At 36.7% G+C, this 25,714-nt stretch overlaps 2 protein-coding genes and 1 long non-coding RNA gene across 9 annotated transcripts in view; 1 reads left to right on the plus strand and 2 right to left on the minus strand.

The window, feature by feature from the left end:
- The window catches only part of supt3h (SPT3 homolog, SAGA and STAGA complex component), a 151,912-nt gene extending 147,203 nt beyond the window's left edge, over positions 1-4,709 (minus strand). For 2 of the 5 annotated variants that reach the window (XM_051867854.1, XM_051867856.1), the window contains exon 1: positions 2,845-2,963. Coding sequence is in view for 1 of the 5 variants with exons in the window: in XM_051867852.1 (XP_051723812.1) it covers positions 4,477-4,503 (27 nt within the window). In the remaining 4 variants the exon portion in view is untranslated. Of the gene's footprint in view, positions 1-2,844; positions 2,973-4,476 lie in introns of those variants that run through there. The other 3 variants (XM_051867852.1, XM_051867855.1, XM_051867853.1) reach the window with 3 other exon arrangements.
- runx2a (RUNX family transcription factor 2a) overlaps positions 1-25,714 on the plus strand; it is a 70,420-nt gene that overhangs the window by 23,015 nt on the left and 21,691 nt on the right. For both annotated transcript variants that reach the window (XM_051867846.1, XM_051867845.1), the window contains exons 2-4: positions 4,512-4,759; positions 6,310-6,466; positions 14,307-14,411. In XM_051867846.1, coding sequence (XP_051723806.1) covers positions 4,512-4,759; positions 6,310-6,466; positions 14,307-14,411 — 510 coding nt within the window. The remainder of the gene's footprint in view (positions 1-4,511; positions 4,760-6,309; positions 6,467-14,306; positions 14,412-25,714) is intronic.
- On the minus strand, positions 6,983-13,827 carry LOC127498487 (uncharacterized). Of its 2 annotated transcripts, XR_007925900.1 has the most exons (3): positions 9,213-13,766; positions 8,988-9,095; positions 6,983-8,586 (listed from the first exon to the last, which is right to left on the minus strand). It is a non-coding gene; the product is annotated as an uncharacterized LOC127498487 (long non-coding RNA). The 2 variants fall into 2 exon arrangements; XR_007925899.1 differs by having other exon boundaries at positions 8,988-13,827.

Consider the following 25,714-nt stretch of genomic DNA (forward strand, 5'->3'; position numbering starts at 1 on the left):
ACAGATACACTTTCAAGCAAAATAATCATATTCAAGCATTTAACAGTTAAGTTAATTACTTAACGCACACAATACTGCGCAAAATTAAGTTGTGATCACGACAAAACAACTTTTGTTATCTCGAGATCACGAGAAAATTAAGTCGTGATCACGACAAAACAAGATAGAAAAAAATAATAATCCATGGCCGTTTAGGGCTTCCGTACATAGGTGTGTTAGGGTTGTTTTAAAAAATTAATTAATATATCATAGAGTGGGGTAAATTAAACGCGATATGCAGTGACATCACAATCTTGTTGCATTGTGGTATATGAGCTGCCTTAAGTGAAACGAAGTGGAATGCATTTCAAAATGGTGGCAGGGATTCCCCCGAGGGGAAGTGCTTAGTGAAGTTCGTGAGTGTGTGTCTAAAATTGAAGTGGAACGCAGCCTATGCCTATGTTTTCTTGAGCATTCTTTGAGTGTCCTTTTTAGGGTACGTCTTGTGACATCCATGTTCTGTGTTTGGTTCGTTTACATGTCTTTGGTTGGTGTTGCATTCATATTTCATTCGAACCGCATCGGAGTTTGTTTGACTTCACTTGTTTGGTGCGTATAGGGTTTGGATGGCAGCGTTCACACTTATTCAAATGAACCGCACTAACAGAGTAATCACACCAGAGTTCGTTTTAATCGAACCAAAGTGTGAACACAACCTTAAATTTGCCATGAAATGAAAGCTGCATTGAAATGATAATCTGCAGCTCTCAAATCTCATTCATACTCACATTCAATTAAATAAAAAAAAAAAAAAAAAAAAAAAAAAAAAAAAAAACCAAAGTGACAACAGTTTCAAAATGATGTATGACGAATGAGATTTCAGACCTATGACAAAGCAAAGATCATCTTGTCAAATGGCTTTAAAAGACAAATCACACGGACTAGCTTTAATCATTTTGGAGTTTGACAGCACACGTCCCAAATGGCTTCAAAGAGCACCCAGGATATTTTTCAAAATTTCTTATTTCGTGTTCCACAAGAATAACAACAGCATTTGGGTTTGGAACGACATGAAGGTGAATAAATAAAGGCAGAATTGTCATTTTTCAGCAACCTTCTCCTTTAATCAGAGCCAATATAAATCTTAATTCTGTCTCAGAGGGACATGAAACTAAATGTTCCAAAGTGTCACCAAAGCAAACGCAGGGCCCTTTTCTTCAATAAACACATCGCGGCGTAAAATTTCCTTCTGTTTTCGCCCCCTCTGTTGGATGAAAGATAAAGCTTTTGCTTTGACTCGTGAAGGCAGATGGTCGCCATACTGGGCAAAATGAATTCAGATGTGGCAAATGAATCAAGATTACTTCAACATGCAAAAGGCTTTGAAAGAACAGAAAAGGGAGCCATTCTATTTATTGCATTTTCCTCTATGTAATTAAATAGTCAGGACTTTTATGTAGCTTCCACGTCTTTTTTTTTTGTTGTTTTTTTGTTTCTACAGACGCCTAGTTAATTTACTCATTTAGTCGTGGGCATGAGATGCGGCGTTCAATTTGTGTTTTGGCAGATTTTGCCAAGAGCAGTAGTCCTACAGCGTGTAAAGACAAAAATACGGATGACTCTTGGTGACATAAAATGATTTGAGGAAGGGCACTTTTACTACTGCGGCTATAAGAAAGCCCACAAATATCAGCATTCAAAGACCTCCAACATATTTATTTCTTCTTTATCCAAGACATCCAAATCCAACCTTCCGCCACATGCTGTTTCAATATATATTCAACTATATTTTTCATTAATTACAATTACCCCAACTCAGCTGTCTCATAAATTTACAGACGATCATCATAACTGGGGGAAAATCAGAAACATATTTGGCGCTCGCAGTCACCGAAGAAGGAAATGTAACTTAATAGCGCGTCTTTCTTGGGGCCCTAATGAAGTGGCAAATGCGATTCAGAGCCATTGGATGTTTTATTTCCCTCCTACATCCTCGCTGCGCCGCCACACACAGCTCCCAGCAGCGCCTGCCTGCGTCTGCACAAGACCTGCAATCATGCAAAATCCATTTCTCTCACACCAAAATGTGTAGATTAAAGGCTCTTGGACATGTACTTGGACAGGAAGGAGGAGGAGAAATGGCTCGCACGTTCAAATCTCCATCATCTCTGTGTGTGCAAGTTTCCACAGAGTCAGACTTCATGTCGAGTGCTGACATCACTCTTCCTACGGTCTTTCAAACAGCCAAGGTTTTACAAACAATACACATGGGGGAAAGTCAGGCTAGACACAAGAGTGGGGATGTGATTTTTTCCAGAATAAAACACAGAATTGACTGTGAAGGAAGAACAGAGTATGAAACCTCAACTACCACAGGCTCACAACTGGAGTCTAGAATAAGAAAATGGGATCAGCACTGAGAATTTTCCATCTAATTATAATTTTGCACAAATAATGTGCATATTTAATTAGCATTTCGAGATAAGCAAGCTCATTTTGGCTCAGTATATTCTTTAATGCGTCTGTGAGACTTAAAGATGCTTAAGTAACTTAACATGTCTGATGCTCTGTCAAAAAGCTATTTACTATAAGCATAACTGTAACTGCAACTAACAACTTTTACTAGATTTCAGAGTATCCAAACAGTTAAAACTATATAAAATAAAATGCTTGTCAACATTATAAAGACATAATGGTGTTTATAAAAGTGTTTATAACATACTTTATGAACATAAACAGTGGACTGAACTGAACAAACAGAACATTTTCAATAGTCTCGAGTCTCGTTTCAATAAAAGTTGACTTTCAGACTAAATAAATAACTGAAGTTTAACCTTACACGTTAAAATAAGGGAATGTTTTTACCTTATGTATGTTAAAATATATTCAATCCATCCACATGTGCTCTTTCAAACTGCAAGGCACTTGACTCTGATGTAAACATACTGGTCAGCGCGTGTCTATTTGACGTCACTCGGTCAGCCAGGGATTGTGGGTAATGTAGTTTTATTGGTTATCTAATGCAAGAGCCCGCAGTGGTAAGCGAACAATGCTGTAGTTCTTCATTTAGCCTCGTCGCATAATAAAGGACGAATTTAAACGTTAAATATTATAAATAGGCTAATAATAATAAAATATAAATTAATAAAAAAAGAAAATAATTAATAGCCTATGGTTAAAATTATTATTTTATACTTGTTATTATTATCTTTAAGTGTTATTCTTTGGCCTTGTATAGTATAGCCTATTTATTTTTTACAAATAAAAAAAAATTACAAACAAAAAATAATCAGCCCGAAAATTAAAATAAAAGTTATTATTTACCCTTTAAACATAGGGTCATAAATATTAAAAAAAAAAAATTTTTAGATACTTCTTCAATATTGTTGTCATGGTTTCTGTGCTGATATTGTATAATATTAACTTTAGCCCGGGCTCTTTATCTGTCTTTAGAAATAGGAAATGAGTCACTTCTCTTCTTTGCTTGTTTGCTTTCTGTCTGGTTTCAATGAGTTGTGTTTATGTCTCTTTATGAGCCTCTCTGTGAAAGAAAACTTGCTGATGCAATACTAAAAAGCAACTGTTTTTTTTTTTTGTTTTTTTTCAAAAATGTTGAATATTTCAGTGTTAGTTGATTAATATAGGTCTTTAAAACCCCTAAATTTTTTTACTTGATCTTCTTTTATCCCCGTATCTTTACATTTCGAGATAAATCACAACTGTGCTGCTGTTTATTTATAGCAACAGGGTCTTCGTGTAGTATTTTTTGGGTTGATTTGGTATAAGAGGAGAAAGAGCTCTAAAAACTGATATCAAACCACTGAATTGCTCATTTATTTTAATGCCATGAAATGGTGCTTGGAGACATGACGTGCTCAAGACTCATCAGCATAATAATCCTCCTGCTTCTGCATATATATATAAACCACAAAAAACCTGAGCTCACCAAAGTCCCTGCCTCCTAAGACAAACCACACAACGAGACAAAAACACTGCGGCTTCGCAGCGCCTTCATCTTTCTAACCACAACCTTTGGAATCACCTTTTTAACCCTTCACAAAGACTGTGCATGGAGCAAGAAAGGTCTTGAGGACTTTCGCAAAGCAGTAACTTTCTTTTTACTACTTATATGGTGGCACGTTTTATGAAGCGCGGTAACGTGAACTCTCCGATCGAGCGCTGTGCGTAATGCGAAGTGACTCGCTTTTTATTCCGGATTTTGAAGTTTCTTACAGCAACGTTGGAGAAGCAAAAAATCCGCTCGTAAATTATGTCTGCGTTTCTTCCGAGTATAACCAGGAGCTCGTGCTCGTTTATTTCCACGCGATTCACCTGTAGGAGCGCGTAAAGCTTGCGCGTAAAGCCTGAGGGGAACCGACCATATCCAACTTTTTCGGTTTCTGGAAGGCGCGTTACTCAGCCTAACGGACTTAATAAAGATCCCGTCTATTTGTAATAAAAAAGACTGACTTTAGTGCTGATTTGAAGTGTCCTTACCTTTGCTGACATTGTTGTGATGCGCATTCCGGTAGATCCGAGCACCAGCCGCAGGTTCAGTCCGCCGTCCAGCAGCCTTCAGCCGGTGGCGGGGAAGATGAGCGATGTGCAGCAGGAGCCGAACGCGGCGGTGCCGAGACTCCGACAGCACGACAACCGAACCATGGTGGAAATCATCGCGGACCACCCCGCTGAGCTCGTGCGGACGGACAGCCCCAACTTTCTGTGCTCAGTGCTGCCGTCTCACTGGAGGTGCAACAAAACTCTCCCGGTGGCGTTTAAGGTCAGAAAGACTTACGGATTTATACGAAGTGATTTAGAAACGGGTTTACAGACATTACATTAAACTACATATGTGATTTTTTTTTTCATTTCTAACTATTTGGATGCACATTAACTTGTGATGTTTAGCATTTTTGACATGGCCATTTTAATGCTTAATAATGGATCTTTTACATTCATAAATTTATATATTTATTGTTAGTAATAACTTAAACCTGGTAATTATTTAACCAGGCTGGTCCCATTGAGATTTAAATCTCACTTAAAATATAGACCTGGCCAAGATCCAGACAACATTAATATATATAAATTCATAAAAACACACTAAAATATTAGTACGATAGAAAAACGCAGTTATTTATAATAGTTAACAGTAAAATGATTCTATTTAAGTTTGTTTGAATGTTTATATAAATGTAAATTTGACGTTTCAAGACAGTTTGCAAATAAGGTTATATATAGACTGCATATCTAATCAAACTTTTATGGCTTTTATTTGAATGTACATGAACTAAAAATCTGTGCAGCATTGTAGGTGTTTTCCTATTGTAATGCAGTTCCTTGATGACTTATTGATTATGTGATGTTTTAAAGTGATGTTTTACAAGTGTTTCTTTTCCACATCAATGCATCATGTGCTTTAATGCTAATAATAGTTTGTTTTTGTTGTTGTTTTTTTTTTAAATTATTGTTCACATTTATTCATGGGAGTTACTGGTGTTTAAAATGAGAAATCCTTCCGTGCTGGAGAGAAGTGAAATCTGAGAGATTTGAAGCTATTCATAGATACAAACACATGCATGTTTAATCACGCGGCCTAAATTACACACAACTATTAATACTTTGACCAAAGATAGAGTATTTCATACAAACAGAGTCATTTTGCTTAGCCTTATTCTGTAAACATAACTTTGTTCATTTATATGAGCTTGTACTGAGCTAGAGCTCCTGCTCACATTGAACAATAACATCAAAACATTTGCCTGAATTAAAATAATTTTTTACAGTTTATTTAAAAAAAAAAAATGAATTGGTTGCAAAAATCCAAGTTCAAGTTTAGAAAAAGAAAAAAAGTCAATAATAGTAATTTTGGCAATAAGTCAATGTATGTTTTTTTAATACAAATATTAATTTTTAATTTCCTTTATTAAGCTTACATTTCAAGAAAGGGGGAACATATTTTTTAAAATCTATTTTTTCTAAGGCTTTTCGGTGGGTTGTATAAATTTGCTTTAGACATTATTCTCATTGTTTATTGCTGAATAAATAGTAACGTTAAATGTGTAACTTACTGACATCACCAGATGTTTACCAATTTAAGTGGAATTGTTAACAAAAACAATATGAAAGGTCCAATTAAAGGACAATCTAACTTTTGTTTAATGATATATTTGCATGTTTGAATTTATTGTGTTATTAACCCTCTGAGGCCAGCGGTCTCACTTCATAATCTGGACTGGATTACAGGCTGTAATCAGGATTCAGACAGTATATGAATCAACAGTCATGTAAACAGTGAATATCAGGGTAAATGACACCTTTTCTGTTCAGGTTGTCGCTCTGGGAGATGTTCCTGACGGGACCGTGGTGACAGTTATGGCAGGAAATGACGAGAACTACTCGGCAGAACTGCGAAACGCCTCAGCTGTCATGAAGAATCAGGTGGCGCGTTTCAATGACCTGAGATTTGTTGGCAGGAGTGGAAGAGGTTGGTACTTCCACTTCCATATTATTTATTCTTCACTGGCCGCTTTGTTTGCTTTGGCTGAATCATAAAAAGGGTAAAATCACGTAAGACATTTCGTTTACAATAAATGACATGTTGGAAATAAAACTTCGGCATGCGGTGCACAATCCAAATTAACTGAAAGTCATGTTTTACCACAAATACCCAGATAAAATTGATTTATTACTATTTAGGAGTGTATAGATGGCATCTGTGTAATTTAAAAAATGTAAATATAATGCAAATTATAAATAGGTTATTTTACATAAACACAATAGGATACTGTCCAAGATTCCTCACGTACGGATAACACTGAAAAGAAAAGAACTGCGGAATTGGAAGAGAATCACAGAGAGGCCTCAGCATTATTATTTTCCACAAGCGTCCAAAATTTTGAGTGCTTCCATGTTGAGAATAAAGAAAAAGGGTGTGTTCCAAAAAATAACTGTCATTTAAGTATTCCCTAAGCTTAAAACGTTAAAAAAAAAAAAAAAAAAAAAACTTACAGCAGCATCTAACTGTTGCAAAATAAAAATGTCATTTCCATCTAATATTTTTCTGTGTTACATCCACCCTACACACCCCTCCAAAAAAAATCTTTAGCACATAAATGCGGGCTCAAAGTGCTCACAGACTGCTTATGTGTGGATGAATGCTGCTTTTGATATGCTTGCAATTATTGTCAAAGACAAAATCCTGCTCTTGTGATCCTGTCGGAAGAAACCATTGAGAGAGTGCAGGCCTTTGAAGAGAACGGGACAGGCAGCGAGATCACAGGAGCGCCCGTCTGCTGCTGGAGGCTGCGTATACTCGGTCTAGACTTGCCCTACTAATCCACACGGGCACTTAAAGTGAAGCACGTACGTGTGCAGCAGGGAATCCCTCGCATGGCGCCCACAAACTACAGACTGAAACTAGATGAAAACAACTCCAGGTGTTTGAGGAAGTGCTGGTCGACTTATATGGGGTTTTCAATGGCTGATGCTGAAATACAGAGAGCAGGGTGGCCGGTGGCTCATAAATTTTGTGATAAATTTATTTTGTCTGATATTTGGTTATTTTCGAAAATATAAAAAGAAATTATATAAATGTATAAAAATACGATATAGAATTCAGTGTAAATATTGTGTAAAATAATGTTCATTTTATTTACTTCTATTTAATCCCATTAACACTAAATTCTATTGTGTGTATGTATATACCTATATATAGATAGTGGTTATAGAGTGGATATAAATATCAATGGCAATAATCGACTGATACTACTTTTTAGGTCTGTGATGGTTAAAACTGTGGCATTTACGTGCGTTTTGAAGACACCTGATCGATCCATAATCAGTCCAAGTGGACACAGACGTGCAAACAGTAGTTTCTTGACCAGTCGGCTGGTCTCAGCGCATTCCTGCACCACTGAATGTCCTTACACACCCCCCGACATGCTATCAGTGCGCATCCATGTTATCTCCTCACAGCTGTCACAGTGAACAGGGCTTGGCCCGCATGGAGACCCACACCTTCGCGGGCTTAAGTTTCTTCTATCTATGACATGGGATCTGGAAGAGGAAGTCAGGGAGGAGATAGCACAGCATAAGGAAATTAAATATGGAAAACGATACGATGCACGGTGTGGAAGATTAAAATAAGATTGACCGCAATCAAACAAATGACATAAAAAAATAGCGCTCCTTGAATTACCGTCAGCAACGCTGTTTCCTGAGGCGAGACATCATGTATTTAACATTTCATTTATACAGAAACACATTTCTGTTTTCAGAAGTGCTGTGCCCTTATTTTTGAATGGATTTGGATATGCTGGGTTGGTTAGGTCAGGGCGGGATGTTTGTTGTTGATCAGGAGTTTATGCATTTCAAATATCTCTTTCAGTTTAGGAAATCATTTGGAACAGAAAAACCCTGCTGAATAAGCCAGCGTTCAGGATATTTTTAGTAGCTGGACACCAACCGTTGGATGGATGGCAGATGCCAGGGTTGGTGGAGCGGTTAGACGCGGGGCAGGGCTGTGGTGTGTGTTTGCTATCAGCTCGCTTGGAAGGGCCTGGGTGGGTCCAAGAATGTGCTTTTGGGGGGCTTATGGACGGATTCCTGTGGGAGAAAAGAAAGAGTAATTACATTAGCAAGACTTATTGCGTAACATGTGTAAAAATGTTGGTAAATCAAAAATCTGGCAGTCCTAAAAAATGCATGCATATGGGAAATGATGACTGTTTTTTCTATAAAATTTGTTTTACTCTTTCTAATTAATGTTAGAAAATACTTTAGTAAATACTTTAGCACAACTTATTGCATAATGTGCAAGAATGTCAGTAAATCAAATTCAAGTTGCAATTCTATAAAATGCATGATAAATTGAAATGTTGCAGTTCTAGAAAATGCATGCACAAGCATTTATTCTATGAAATATATTGTTAAATGAGTTATACGTTCACTTAATATTCGAAAATTGGACTATTTTCATTTTATGAAAGAAAGAAAACTTGTCTCACCTCTACAATGTTTGCATGTAGTGGATGCCAGGGTGCCAGGGTGTTGCTATGCAGTTGCTAAGGTGTTCTGAGTGGTTGCCTACTGGTTCTAGTCAAAAGCTTGTTTTACTGTAAAAAGAAAAAAAAATGGTTGTAAACTGTAAATAAAAACAAGGATAAATGGAGTAGGTTTACAAGGAAATACTATTTAATAAAAAATTTAAAGAAAATAAAAAAAACCCTCACCTTTCTGGTTGTTGACAACACCTCTGACGAGTAGACATTGAACAATAAGGATGTCCCAGCTAGGTTCGTCACTTGTTGGGGTCCCCTTGAAACATTTCCATGCTATTTGCAGCGCGTTCCTGTATTTGGTTGCATTGTGAGTATTTGCAGCACGTTTCTGTATTTGGTTGTGCTTTGAGTATTTGCAGCGTGTTTCTGTATTTGGTTGCATTGTGAGTATTTGCAGCATGTTTCTGTATTTGGTTGCGTTGTGAGTATTTGCAGCATGTTTCTGTATTTGGTTCTGTTTTGAGTATTTGCAGCTCGTTTCTATATTTGGTTGCGTTGTGAGTATTTGCAGTGTGTTTCTGTATTTTGTTGCTTTGTGTGTATTTGCAGCGCTTTACTGTATTTAATTGCGTTATGAGTATTTGCAGCGTTTCTGTATTTGGTTGCATTGTGAGTATTTGCAGCGCTTTTCTGTATTTGATTGCATTGTGAGTATTTGCAGCGCGTTTCTGTATTTGGTTCTGTTTTGAGTATTTGCAGCGCGTTTCTGTATTTGGTTGCATTGTGAGTATTTGCAACGTGTTTCTGTATTTGGTTGCGTTGTGAGTATTTGCAGCGCATTTCTGTATTTGATTGCATTATGAGTAGTTACAGCGCTTCTGTATTTGATTACGTTGTGAGTATTTGCAGTGTTTCTGTATTTGGTTCTGTTTTGAGTATGTGCAGCGCGTTTCTGTATTTGGTTGCATTGTGAGTATTTGCAGCATATTTCTGTATTTGATTGCATTGTGAGTATTTGCAGCGCATTTTTTTGTATATGCAGCGCGTTTCTGTATTTGTACAAACTCACTTGGCTTGTCTACTGTTTTCTGTACTTGGCTAAAAGGGTTAAATTCACTACAAGCAAGCTTATCAAGGTGAACACTAGACTTCGGTACAAAAACACGTTTATGAGTCAAAACGAACTCATCAGCTAAAACAGATGCTTCGTCCACCAAAATCACCTTCTGTTCATTTAAGAAGGTTGTCACAGCATCAGGGAGGCAGTTTTTAAATTCCTCCAGAACAATCAGATCTCTAAGCTGAGCAAAGTTAACAACACCTTGAGATACACACCAACGATCAAATAAGCGCTCTTGTTCACGTGAAAACTCTACATAGGTTTGCTCCTCAGTCTTCTGGAAACTTCAAAATTTTTGCCTGTAAGCTTCAGGGACAAATTCATATGACCTTAGAATTGCTGTTTTAACAGCTTCAAAATCTGAACTTTGGTCAAAGGATAAAGAAGAGTAAACTTCTTGAGCCTTACCGGATAAGACGCATTGTAAAAGTAACGTCCAAACACACTTAGGCCAACCTAGAGATTTGGCTACACGCTCAAAATGAGTGAAGTATTTATCCACATCCTTTTCTCTAAAAGGAGGGACCAAACAAATGTTTCTACTGACATCAAAGCCAGCACTAACTTCAGATGTTGTGGCTGCTTGACTTGGTCTAGCTGCCTTAAGTCCCAGCTCTTTTAAACAAAAGGTTTTCTCCATTTCCAATCTTTCTGACTCCAGTTCTAACCTTTTTAGTTCCAAGTCACTTGCTATCTGTTTTTTTTTAACCTGAAGTTCTAAGTTTAAGCTCTAGTTCAAGTTCCTTTACATGCTGAGATTTCTCAACAGCTGATTCTCTTGACAAATCCAGTTGACCAGACTGGACTAAAGTATGTGCCTGCAAAAATTTTAAAGCAGCATCACTAGAGAACACTTTTTGATCCACTAATGCAGACAAAATTTGTTGTCTCATGGCAGTTTCAAGACTACCACGAACAACTCCATTTTATAAAAAATCTGCAATTTGCTGAAGCTCAGCTTTTCTACAGCTATTAAGCGGTTCTAATGAAGGAGTCTGAATAAACGTCTCTAAATTGAAATTTTCCATCACAAATGTTCCCTGACAAAACACAAGTACTAAAAGTACGAACAAAGCCTACTGTAAGATACAATTAGGCAGATCCAGGAACTCTACCCCATAAACCAACTAAAACCCATGGCCAAATCAAAGGCGATTACACAAGAGAACGGCAAAAAAGTGGTCAGAAAAACCCACCAATAAAACTGCCAAAAAAAAAAAAAAAAAACGCATTACAAAGGCAGTTCAGGTCTATCCCGGACGAGCCCCCAATTTATGTTATGACCCAGATTAGGGACCAACATAAAAAAGCCGTTCAAAAGAATTTATAAGCAAAATTTGCAATGGCCAGGGCAAAAATGAGCAAATTTATTGGCTGTAAATATAAACATACAAAAACTCACATCAGGACTGGTGAGCTAACTAATCTAAACTACAACTCAGAGTTAAACTTTCCTCACTCCCGAGAAAAATAACAAACACAAAAGAATCTTCCGGGTCAGCTTACTTACCTATGCTTTCCCTCTATTCTAATATAACTAAACAAACAGATCTCACCATCCTGTACAAAAGAAAAGAAAAGAAAAGAAAAGAAAAGAAAAGAAAAGAAAAGAAAAGAAAAACAAACTCCAAAACCACCAGCAACAGGTTTCTTGAGGTAGGCCAAAGTGGAGTGCCACCAGCAGCTCTTAAATAGGCAGAGGCCACAGGTGTTGGAGATAACCAGGCTCCGCCCCCATCCAATTGGCAACTATGCTCAGAAAGGAAAAAAGAAAACAAGAGAAAGAGCTGGGGCTTGTAACAGTTGTGTTGTGAGTATTTGCAGCACTTTTATGTATTTGGTTTCGTTGTGAGTATTTGCAGCGTGTTTCTGTATTTGGTTGCATTGTGAGTGAACAATATTTTGTGTTGAAGTTAATTCAAGTAAGAGCTCACACATTTATGAACATTTAATCTGAAAAAAGAGTGAAGTTGCTGAGTAAAAGGTCACGTAAGATGAACGGGACCCCACCTTGACACCCAGGCCTTTTTTGTTCACACATAAAAGAAGAACAACTAATAACAGGACTGCTGAGGAAGTTTATTCTTGGCTGCATGCATTTTAAAAAGGAAAACCCAAATGCCACTGCATGAGAACATGCTAGCAAATGTTAGCAGAGTTCTGTATGACTGTGTACCAGTATGAGATCCAAAAGTAAAAATTTTAGTTGTTTTCTTCATTAAGAAATCCTGAAGGGAGATCCACCAATAACAAAATATACTGTAAATTACTTTATTTGAAGCGCGTTTCTGTATTTGGTTGTGTTTTGAGTATTTGCAGTGCGTTTCTGTATTTCATTGCGAGTATTTGCAATGCGTTTCTGTATTTTGTTGCATTGTGAGTATTTGCAGTGCATTTCTGTATTTCATTACGAGTATTTGCATCGTGTTTCTGTATTTGGTTGCGTTGTGGGTATTTGCAGCATGTTTCTGTATTTGGTTGTGTTGTGAGTATTTTCAGCGTGTTTCTGTATTTGGTTGTGTTGTGAGTATTTGCAGTGTGTTTTTGTATTTGGTTGCATTGTGAGTATTTGCAGGGTGTTTCTGTATGGTGTTGTGAATATTTGCAGCACGTTTCTGTATTTGGTTGCGTTGTGAGTATTCGCACCATGTGTTGTCAAACTAATGGAGATGTTTTCTTAATTTGGTGGTGTTTTTTTTTTATATATATATTTGCATGTGTTTTCTTCAGTTGCAGCGTGTTCTGGCCACCGTATATTTGTGAAATTTACTAGAAATTCCAGAGTGAAAATTGTTTCAAGTACATTTTTTCAGTGTATGATATTAGAGCTTCATACTCAATAGCTAATGAAGCATGAAACTCAAAACAATGGGCTTGGTGACTTTAGATTTATTTGTTTGAAAGTTTTTCCCATTCCAAGAGTTAATCAATTAAACCTAGTTTAAAGACATGCTGCCTGATGCACAAGCTACAGTAAGAAAGCAAAGCCAAATGTAGCTGCCTGTTGTATTGTGTCAGTGCTTTTCCACCCACTTCTTCCTGTCTTACTTGCAGATCACAGCTCAGAGAATGTGTCATGCTTGACTTCACAGCATGCTTTGCACATTACACATTACTGCTGAGTCTGCCTCATTAGAAGTATCTTAGTATTTCCTGTGCACTACTGACAGAAAGCGCCGCCTCTTTAGCATGTTTTAGCTGAACAATATTTTGTGTTGAAGTTAATTCATGTAAGAGCTCACACATTTATGAACATTTAATCTGAAAAAATAGAGAAGTTGCTGAATAAAAGGTCACGTAAGATGAAAGATCAGTGACCGCAGGACCCCACCTTGACACCCAACCCTTTTATGTTCACACATAAAAGAATAACAACTAATAACAGCACTGCTGCGGAAGTTTATTCTTGGCTGCCTGCATTTTAAAAAGGAAAAACGAATGCCACTGCATGAGAACATGCTAGTAAATTTTAGAAGGGTTCTGTATGATTTTCCAACAATATGAGATCCAAAAGTAAAAATTCTCATTGTTTTCTTCGTTAAGACATCCTGAAGGGAGATCCACCAATAACAAAGTATAATGTAAATTACTTTTTTTTTTTTTGCAGTATTTCAATATCAAAATATAATACATATTAATAAAAATATTAAATTGATGATTATAACAATACATATTAATTTAATATTCAACAATAAATATTAATTAAACATAGTTTTAAAAATTAATAAAAATATATTCTAAAATACTAATAATTATAATTTAATATATATAATAGCTTTTCTGATTTTCATATGCTTTTATATTATATTTATTATTATATTATTTTATACTATATTTATATTATATATTAATATTATTTATAAATAATATCATAAAGCCACTGTTGCACAAGATATACATGGTTTATTCCACTTGCATGTACTGTACGTTATATAAAACCTAATATGGCCTGTTTTATGCATTTCTGATTTGTCATGTCCAACAACTGAAAATTACAAATTCAAATCTCAGCCATGCTCATTTTCCAAACTAATTCTGTTATTGTCCATTGAGCCCAGGCCTTTTTTCAATTGCTCAAGTGCCTCGCAGTTAAAATCCCACAGTCATCACCGTCACCAGCAGAGAAATGCAAATGACCGCTGCACAATGAATGCGACACATTGTACAGTGGATTAATCGGGTTTGAACCTTTTTGTGTTTTGCAGGAAAGAGCTTCACGCTGACAATCACAGTATTCACGAACCCACCGCAAGTGGCGACTTACCATCGAGCCATAAAGGTCACAGTGGATGGACCGCGGGAGCCACGAAGTGAGTACCAAATATCACACATCATGTGATTAGCACGCGCAAAGAGCGCCCAAATCGAGAGATGAATAATTTTGTGCAGCATCGTATCGCTGCCACTGGCATTACGCCCAGCCAGTGGGACGAGACGTGTGGCCCGATGCATGAATTGATGCATAGATTGTGTTACGGTACTGTTTTAAAAAATGGATTCAGCACGCCTCAATGCACAAAGACGGCCTTTGAGGAGCAGCAGGCATGTTCAGCGAGGGGCAAATACAAACACGTGCTGTCAAGGCCGCTTGACTTGTGAAAATGTTTACTGTATTGGCCTCTTGTGTCTGTCCGTCAACGTGCTCTTAAGAGTGAGCCGCTTGAACTTTGACCTGTGCTCTGGCTCTGTTCTCAATGAAATTATAGTGTACTGCATACTACGCAATGTACACTGTATACAATCTGCTGTTTTTTTTTTTTTTTAAACCCGCTCAACTTTAGCTTCCATTTCCTGTGTGATGAAGCATGAATAATGTAGCACTATAATAATTACCATAATTTTTTAACTTGTATTTAACATTGTGTGGCTGCAAAGAGTAAAGACATTTTTACAAAATTGGATTAAAAATAGCCTTTTCACAATTTTCACTGATTGATATAAAACATGAAATAATATTTTCTTGTAAAATGTACTTCAATTAACTTTGTTTTATTTAGAAAAATTCATGTTTTACAGCGATATGCAATATACTATGAAAGCCCAAATCTACATATGAGTAAATATACTAAAGAAAATTGTGAAATAGTTTATGAAGTCACATTGTGAGATATAGTCACAAATACAAGAAAATCAGAATAAATTATCCACATATACATATATTATTTCATGTATAGAAAGTAGCTTTCATTGTACACAGTATATCCTGCATAGTAGTAAATATTCCATTCCTAAAACAGCCAGTGTAGAATTGAGCACATTGCATTGTGGGATATACGGTGTGCTTAAATTTGGCAAATGTAGTATGTCACGCTAGTATAGCATGAATACAGAAAATTCACACACATTAAAGGAATAGTTCACCCAAAAATAAAAATTATCCCATAATTTACTCACCCTCAAGCCATCAAAGATGAATGTCATGCAGTATACAACTAGGATGGCTTGAGGGTAAATCAGAGTAAATTATTGGATCATTTTTTTTATTTTGGGTGAACTAACCCTTTAACAATAGTATACTAGTATGCTATTCTGAACACAGCCATGCTCATAGTACTGTATATGAAGCACTGAAGGTATAATCCATCCTATAGTTGGGTTACAAAGAAGGTCAAGATGTATTTCCAGAAAAAGAAAAAGAAAATCCATTTTATCCATCAATATTGGGTCATTATGTGATCAGCTAGATTTATAGGAACCATTGTGACATTTCTCAGACAAAAAAAGAAACTTTGATGCTTTGTTTTACCGATACACTGAACAGAGATTTGTCACAGAAAAGAGAAGCAGCTCATATTTTCTCTCTCAGAGCAACCTGATCTGACAAAAAGCTCCAGTTATGCTTCAATTATGAAAAAGCCACTTCATCGGAGTTGATGTCTGGACTTGTGTGCAGTCCTCGCTGTTCTCGTGCCTAAACTTCACAGTTGCTCCCACTACCTGAGAAAAAAGCTAACTGTTAGAAGATGCTGCCAAATTTCAATTTTCACACTGAGCCCCAGGACCCGTAAATACACACAAGCTGTCATAAATTACTTTCATGTGGCAGAGAATGGAACCAGGAACACAGTGCTTGACTTTCTTTACATGTTTATATTAAAGTCTGCTGCAATCTGACATTACGGCCAAAGTTCTTCACAATAATCGAATAAAAGTAGATCGGATTCCATCAACCGTTAACGGTGACTGACAGATGTTTCTTACACTTACGTTTTATGCAAACGTTTTCGTTTTTCGGTCGTGAAATTACTCAAAGCATTCATGATATGACAGCAAGCTTTCAATGTGCCATCACTGTATGTTTCTAAATGACTGCACACAGAAAATCCCATTAACTTCCAAGAATATCATACAAACTGATTTGGACAAGTAAACAAACACATAGCAATGTGTTAATAAAGTGTAACAGTGCCCATCCACTTTTTCAGTGTTTTTGGTTCCGGAAGTTGTTTTTTTTAACCAGCCACTCATCATTTTCACTGGCCACAATTTTGACATCAATACCATGGGGAAAAGCTGCCATATAGATATTTTTAATATTATCTCATAATTTGACAGCAGGTATATTAGGCTGCTGCCACTTTAAGACCTGACGTATGGATCCATTATACTGTTACACATGCATTTTCTTTCTCAACTGTTTACGTTCACTTAAAACATAACTCATCGTGTTTACATCAGTACTCACCAAGACCAGCATTTTGACATTATTTAGTGTGTATTTGACTGTTTAAGCAGAATAAGCTGTGAAAAAGAACTCAATTTAGTACTCAGAAGCTGCTTTATGTGCACACACTTTGGATGTGAACATAAAATCAGCAGGAATGAGTAAAAATGTATCATCATGGCGAAATTCAAGCCCTGTAACACCAATATTCATTTGGAGCAAATGAAATGAGTGAGTGAGGGTAGGTGGGTTTGTGTGTCAACTCACTGTCGGAGAGATGAGAGAGAGAGAGAAAGCACAGCTGTATCCTGTAACTGTTCTGTGGAAAATGAGTATTGGAAGCATTTTAAAAATTGCAGTATCGATATGTATAGAAAAATCGATCATTTTGATAACACTACATTGCACTTAGTTTATTATTTCAGATGCCTTTTTAATTGAAAAATTTATATATTATATATAAAATTCAATGCGCCAAAGTGTCTAGTATAAGTTACTGCATTACAGAAAACCACCCTTATTTGGTTGGCGGGTGTTAATGTCAAGCCATGGGTTCAACAATTCAGTTACTGCTAAAAATTTCCCTATGGAGAAAACAGTTTTTAATGTCTGGAACTTGACCTGTGCACCTATCTCTCAGAGCACATTAGCAACCCCATAGCAATGCCCAGGTTACCACCCAGAACACTGAAGTAGAGTTCTTCACAGGTCCACTTGGTTCCGAAACCCAAGCTCTGCCCCAAGACCTGAGAGGGTTCGGGTCCAAAACTTTGACGAGTGCCTCAGACACGGGTCAGGTTCATATTAGTGCCCTCGGGTCTTGGGTAATCTAAAATAAATGTGCTTTTTCTGAATGGACTCAAGAAGATCCAATTGATAAACTTTAATCATCTTATGGTCAGGTAAATAACATTACCGCATAGTTATAGGACGTAATGAGGTTACAGTGATGAGTGATTGACATTTCAGCACTTCAGCATATACTTGCGTGTTCGTGTTAAATGCATTTTTGAAAAACGCATGTAGAAAAGAAACAAACGTTTGTAACCTCTCACACAGAAATCCATCTTATAGCTATGAGATCCATCAGGAAAAGCCACTTGCTTCGTTACGCTGCATGTTCATGCAGGGCTATGCACATGTCAATGCCGTTTACGCTCGGGTCCAGTCGGGTTCGGAAATAAATGCCGTCGGGTCAGATCAGACTCTGTCTAATTTTGCCGGGTCAGTCTCAGGTCGGGTTTTTCTTTAAAAAAAAATTTAATTAAATTACATTGAAGTCAAGTCAAGTCACCTTTATATATACAGCTTTACAGTAATAACTGGAATATAATTTTTGGCTGCACAGCAGCTCTTAAGGAAAATGGTGTCATTGTCCAGCTTAAGTAAATTCAGTATTGATTCATTCCGTTGTAAGGATCAATAGTTATTAATTTAGTTCATTTATATCAGCACTGGAGTAAACAGTGATGTCATCATCAAGCTCAGTTCAGTTCGCATACAAGGGGGTCGATGCAGGCAGATCAAAACACTGTTGAATATCAAATGTCAAGTGTCCCCAACTAAGCAAGCCAAAGGCGATGGCGGCAAGGAACCCAAATTCCAACAGGTGACATCAGGTGGCAAACAGGTGTTAGAATGGAGAAAAAAAACCTTGGGAGAAACCAGGCTCAGTCGGGGAGCCAGTTCTCCTCTGGCCAACAGCGAACAGTGCATGAATATGATTCAGGCAGCTTTCATAAGTCCGATTGGGATCGCAACAGTCAAAGTATTTATTCCAGTTCCATCTAGTTGAGGATCATATTCATCACGCCGGTATGGGACGGTTTGTTGAGGATCTGTGCCACTGGCTGTCATGTCGATGAGGCCTTCACAGGGGATGATCTAGTTGACACAATCTCTGCTGACACTTCAGAGCTGTGTTGTCCTTGTGTTTAGGTGCATGTCCTCGATCTCACCTGGATATGGTCCGGATCCGGCTGACTACGGTAAACCTCGGGATAAACAGAGAGACTAATATTAGCGTAGATGCCATTCTTCTTCTGATGTAACAAGTACATCTGGTGTAATAGGAAGTGTTCCCGGTTCCGGCTGACCTAATTTATGAAGCCTAAAAATCCTTTAACAGATTTAAAAACATCAATTGATAATGTGTTAAGTGTATACCAGGTTAAAGAGATGCGTTTTTAGTCTAGATTTAAACTGACAGAGTGTGTCTGCTTCACCACAATGCTAGGAAGATTGTTCCAGAGTTTAGGTGCCCAATAGGAGAAGGATCTACCACCTGCAGTTGATTTTGATATTCTAGATATTATCAACTGGTCTGAATTCTGAGATCGCAATAGATGTGAAGGACTATAATGCGTTAAGAGCTCGCTCAGGTACTGGGGAGCTAAACCATTTAGTGCTTTGTAAGTAATTCGCAAGTTTTCAAAATCTATACGATGTTTAAAAGGGAGCCAATGCAGTGTTGACAGAAGCATCAACATTCCCTGTGATTAATTACCTCTCGCATCATCACATGCCATCATACACAGAAACACACAGTCTGATGAGCGCTGCTGTAGATCCAGCCTTGGCACAATTTCCTGGCACGTTTGTAAAAAGAACATGCCAACCTGCCTGGCACACAGCTGTCGCCACTGGCCTCGTATTCATAGATAACTTTCTGGCAGCTAAACCAACAATATCACTTCTTAAAGTCTTGTTTTTTCCCACTTTTCCTCCTCATCTCAATTAACACATCTGGCAGCAGCATTTTGGAGTGACTTTATGCCAGTGTGTGATCTTCATTCATTAGCGGATTAATTGTGCCCTCGGGAATCTCTGATGTGACGAGCCTTTCATCTCACGCAGCTCATTCATCTTCAGTTTTTCTTTCTGACTTTGTGTGCGTGCATTTATCAAGGAAAATACCAGTCAATGACTTCCAAACATGGCTTCTGTTGGTGTAAACACAAACATTCTTTTTTTTTTCTCTCTGTCAAGTTTATTTCTTTCAGACATTGTGTACTTACAGAATTAGTTGGCGGACATCTTTTTATTTTGTTAATTAATATAAACCAGGGTTAATATTGACTAAAACCAAAAAAAACATTACTTAAAATGAAATAAATATGAACTGAAATAATATAAATATTATAAATACATAAATACATACATATACACACACTATTTTTTTCTTTGTAATAATATGCAACGGTAATTCACAATTTTAGTGAATACAATCAATTCTGATTTTACATTCTTAAAAATTGGTCATGTTCACACTGTACGTTTTGGGGACTGACAACTGCATTTACTTACAGGTGTGAGTCTCGAAATGTCCCGTTCACACAGCAACTTACAGCAGCGTCTCGAACACTGTCTGTATGAACGTGCAACAAGAGTCAAGCCCGTATTCTCCTACTAGTAACCATAACGACAGTGACCAACGTAATATTAAAGATGGCGACGTCCATAAAACTGAAAAGTCTTATCACTTTTGACATGACAAGAGGCTAATTGAACCTCAAGTTCATCCATCAAAACTTCATTAACCAACAGCAGCATGTAAACACGCGCTAGCCAGAGTCTTTAACCGCTGCACTCGTGTGTCACATTCTTTGCGACGTCTCGCGCATGACACGGCATTTGAATTTGGAAAAGAAACACAAAACTGATGGGAGCCGCTTCTGTGGAGAACAGTGACTGGATCTAACACCTTAAGATGACGCACAGCTTATATCTCTGTCACTGTAAGTTACCGAAAGCGAAACCACACACAAAACACCTTAGCAGAGCGTCTCTCTCGCACTGTAATACATGACAGACAACTAGTTGTCCAGTCCGGTTCCGTTCATACAGCGTGGATTTTCTGAGAATGCGATTGTGAGTCCTGAAAATTTAGGGGTGTGAGTTTGGTTATAGAATGCGCTTGTCACTCCCATAAATAATCGTACTGTGTGTGAACGTAACCGTATTAAGGACTCAAATACAGGACTGACAATCATATTCTGCTACTGTGTGAACGTTGCCATAAAAAACATTTTTCTTAGTGTGAAGAATTTTAAAAGTCTAAAGAACCTTGTTCCACTATAAAGAACCTATCCAAAGGAAAAGGTCTATGGATGTTAAAAGTTTTTCATAGAACCATAGATGCCAATTAAGAACCTTTATTTTTAAGAGTGTATGTTGAAAACATTATTGCCTTTCTGAGGTTTGCTGGGGTCTTTTATGTAATTTAACAGCTTTTATTTTTAAGCAAATAATGGTTCAGGTCAATCTGCTCTACTGCATTATCTATCTCTCATCCACATGCTGCTGTTTCTAAGCGGAAGGCAGGTGGCCAGGCAGGAAATGACACATTCAGAGGCATTTGGGGTTGTGCAACGTCCTTTGAGTGTGTCGTGTAGCTGCCTCTGCCTGCCTGTTTACACATTCCTCCTGCGCTTAAGAGAGAAAAACAGAGAGAGAGACAAAAACTCTCATTCAGAAAGACAGACAGACATTCAGGCCTTTAATTAAGTTTCAGCGTCATACAGTTCTTTCCCAAAGGACGGTTTTGCTCAGAGGTTGCTCTTTCATTGCTCATGCAGAAGATTTAATTGAGTTTTCTGTTATGTTTATGTATCAAATTTGTCTTGGATGTTTCTTCTGAAAATCAGACGATTGTTGACACGTTTCATAGGAGGAGGGTAAATGGTGTATATGTTCTTCTTGTGGAATTTTTCACCACTATCTAAGTGTTTCCAATTCCTTACTTTCTCGTTTCCTTCTTGTTCAGATTGTAATGTTGTGTGTTACTGAATCTGTTTTTGGGCAAGTGAGATGAGCAAATGCACGCTCAAATTTAGTCTAAAACAACAATAGTCATCATGTTCACACAGCACACACAACACCTCTGCACTTACTCTTGATATCTCTCAACATGGGAACAGAAGAGGTGTCAATCAATAAACGGGATAACAAAGTAGCTTGCATTACTTATTTGAAAAAGTAACTCAGATATTTTGTTGTAAATTTAAATGTGTTACTTTATAAGTTACTTGAAAAAGTAATCTAATTACATAACTCACATTACTTGTAATCCGTTACCCCCAACACTATTAACTATAATAACTCTGATTGAAATTAGAGATTGCAGACCTAACTTTAAGAGCAAAACAGCAATTCACGTCATATGCGAGATCGCTTGATTAGCAGTTAACCTACGTACTGTGTGTTTTCATTGTTACTAAGGTGGTCTACACTTTGCCCTAACCATTTAAGCTATTGAGAAAGTGCAGATATATTTTGTCTAGCGTGAAATTCCCCAGCAACGTGTACTCATTTGTAAAGAAAATATTCCTTGCGAGATTCAACCAGAGACGGATCCAATGATCTTTAGCCAATAGGAGCCAAGACACACAACAAGACAAGCATCAATATTGTTGCACAAACCAAGTGCGTAACTCAAGCGAATGCTGCGTCAAATCATGTCGTGCTTGCTGTTGCTTTATGAAATGATCAGATTTATGGTTTTCGTCTGTCGATTCTACTCTTCACAGCAGCTCTTGACTGGTCTCGTCGCACAGGGCCACGAGTGTGAACCGCATGCTGCTGTAATCATTTGGCGGGTCTCGTGTAACTGTGGTTATTAAGAGCAATTTCGACTAATAGACTGGGAGGGGCGGCTCAGACCGTTCAGAGAGTGCCCTGTGTTACTTTTACCACCATGACTGCCAGTGTTCCTCGCACACCATCATAATAGCAGCATTCTTACACCGATATCTGATCCTTTAGTGCTGGTTTGTTGGTGGGCTTGACATGTGAAAGACAGTCTCTATAAGCCTGTGAGAGGTAAAAGAACAAATTTAATATATAAACATGCCAATTGATTCTTATGCCATATAAAACAAAATAGCTTGTTACAACATTTTGCATTTAACAAAAACAAACCGATGCAACTAAGAACAGTAGCACATGTGTGGCATATAGACTTCATCATTAGCTGTTTATGGAATGTTGACTTCACTAGGTTGGTTTATAAATCATAAATACAAAGAGTGTATATCATTTCTTTTACTTACACATACAGATCATTTGAACAAGCACTTAAGCATAATATTAAATTTAGAGTTACAAAGTTTGTGCTATGCAGTGTTATTGTAATATTGTAGTAGTGTAGTAGTGTTATTGAGATACTAATATAGTTTTTATTAACATTTTGAATTAGTTTTTATTTTTTATTTATTAAAATGTGGTTTTGTCGTTTTTATATTTTCTAAACCTTCTATATAGCTGTTATTCATTTTTATTTCACTTTTAGTTTTTGTTATTTATTAATATCATAAAAAACCATTAAGCAACCACCTATAGCAGTATGCAAAAAATAGCATAGCAGAACAGAACAGCATAGCAATTCACACCGACTCATATTTTTTAATTATAAAACAATTTCCTTCACAAATATACAAAATCATTCTTTACTGACTGTATTGAAAATCCCTGGTTCAGTGCTGTGACATGGTGTCAATGGAAAGTCACTAAAAAATAAGAAAGCATTTTAAGTTGTAATCTAGACTATATTTATAAAGGTCAATCCTTGCGATTTAGTGCATGTGAAACGCACACTAAAGTTTCCTGCTTTGCCTGTGTTGGCTCTGTTAATTAATGCCACCTCGCATTGGGGAGATGGAAAACATGGCTTGTTTTTAAAAAGGTATTCGCCAAGATTATCCGTGACGCTGTGTTTTGACTGCCATGAAGACGGCTGGAAAAGAGCTATTGTCTCATGCAGAACTCATAGCCAAACACGTTTCATAGAGAAGGACGGTGAATGGTATAAATGTTCTTCACATGGAGTTTATCCGCCACAATCTAATTTTCACACTTTTTTTTTATTTTATCTCACACTTTCTTTCTCGTTTACATCTCATTCAGTTTGTGACAATATAGGGTACAGGGAGGCTAAAGGACCCTGTGGTAAAAGGCACTTTTTATTGTATTTTTACTCAAAAATGACTACATAACAACCAAAAACAACACATTAATATCACAAAATACTACATAATAATATTATAATCACCTGCTTGTGCTATTTTGAGGTTTAATCAAAACAAACTTACTTTACATTTATTTTTAAACAAATTTTGTTACTGAATCAATACTAACTAAAAGTAAAATTTTCCTTATGCAGGTTTGTAGCCCTGTTGTCCTCTATGTAAGAAATGCTTTACAGGGATAGTTCACCCAAAAATTAAATATACACACACATATATATATATATATATATATATATATATATATATATATGTATAATTTATTGAAGAATGATTAGACAGCTGACGGTCGCCATTGCCTTCCATAGTAGGAAAAAAAAAATATTATGGAAGTCAATGCTGTCAACTTTCTGGTTACCAACATTCTTCAAAATATCTTTTTTTGTGTTCAACAGAAGAAAAAAATTCATACAGGTTTGGAACAACTTGAGTATGAGTAAATGATGAGTAAATTTTCATTTTTGGGTGAACTATCCTTTTAATGCTTTTACAGGCCAATGGAACAAACAAATCTTTCTTTTGCAGCTTCAGTGTTGTGCCACCACATGTTCAGTGTATTGTTTGCATAACAGCTTCTGACAATCAATATGTTGCACAAAAAATCTTCTATTGAGTCAGATTGTTTATGTTGCGGTTTGCGCGGAGCCGCTCTAATTGCTCAATGCTGAAATGAGCATTAGCCATGAACCTGTGATGTCTCTCTCTCTCTCTTTGAACGTCGCTCTGCGTGTTCAGACAGGTAGACGCACACAAAACACATACGGTAAGCCCCTCGGACAAACGCAAACACAGGGCATTGAAAATAAACATATAAAGATGGCTTGCATAAGAAAGATCTGCTCGTATTTTCCCCATGTACACTTTCAAATGAGGAGTGAATATGAGACACGTATGTTACTGTTACTGTTGGCACAGAAACTTGATGCTTTCTGTCAACAATAGAGGGTTACACATGACTAGCAATATATTTGGCAGTTGTAGGCTTATTGCATGCTCAAATATTTTTTTAAGGAATTTTGTGCTAATATTAAACAAATATAATTACAACAATTTTTGCTCTGCTCCAAAACCACCATGCTGTCTACTGCCTACTAGGCAGCTGCCTTTTAAGTGAAAAGGAACTACATTATAACCCAGTGTTTTTGGTAGAAGCCATCAAGTTTTCATCATTTGTAAACATTAAAGGAACAGTTCGCCCAAGAATAAAAACTCTGTCATCATTTATCATCATTTAATGTCCAGCCTATAGGGAAATTGATATACATTTTATAAGACCTTTTAATATTTTTGAAAGTGTTGCTTAGGCTCGCCAGGTCTGCATTTATTTGAGCAAAAATGCAGTTAAAATAGCAAAATTGTGAAATATTATTACAATTTAAGAAAAATGGCTTCTATTTGAATATATTTTAAAATGTAATTTATTCCTGTGATGCAAAGCTGAATTTTCAGCATCATTACTCCAGTCTTCAGTGTCACATGATCCTTCAGAAATCATTCTAATATGCTGATTTGGTGCTCAAGAAACATTTTTATCCGTGTTGAGAACAGTTTTGCTCCTTCATATTTTTGTAGAAACCATGATATTTTTTTATATATATTTTTTATTAAGCAATCTTATTTTTAATAAGCAATTTAATAAATGTTTATTGATTAATTATTATTCATTAAACTTATTAATAAATGTTCATTTATTAAACATATTAATAAATGTTAATTTCCAACATACTTTGGGTTCATTTTAAGTAAGCAATCAACAGTGATTTTTAAACAACAATTGAGTTAAATAAAACTTGCTGGGTTTGTTCATTTCCAACCCAATTTGGGTTTACTGTAAAAACTTGTTTTCGTGATTTATCACAACATTTTTCTTCTGTCAAATCAACTTAAATAATTAATGTGGTTCAGATAACATAACATTTTGAGTTTC

This window comes from Ctenopharyngodon idella, chromosome 17 (genome assembly GCF_019924925.1).
Source record: "Ctenopharyngodon idella isolate HZGC_01 chromosome 17, HZGC01, whole genome shotgun sequence".
NCBI classification, from domain to species: Eukaryota; Metazoa; Chordata; class Actinopteri; order Cypriniformes; family Xenocyprididae; genus Ctenopharyngodon; species Ctenopharyngodon idella.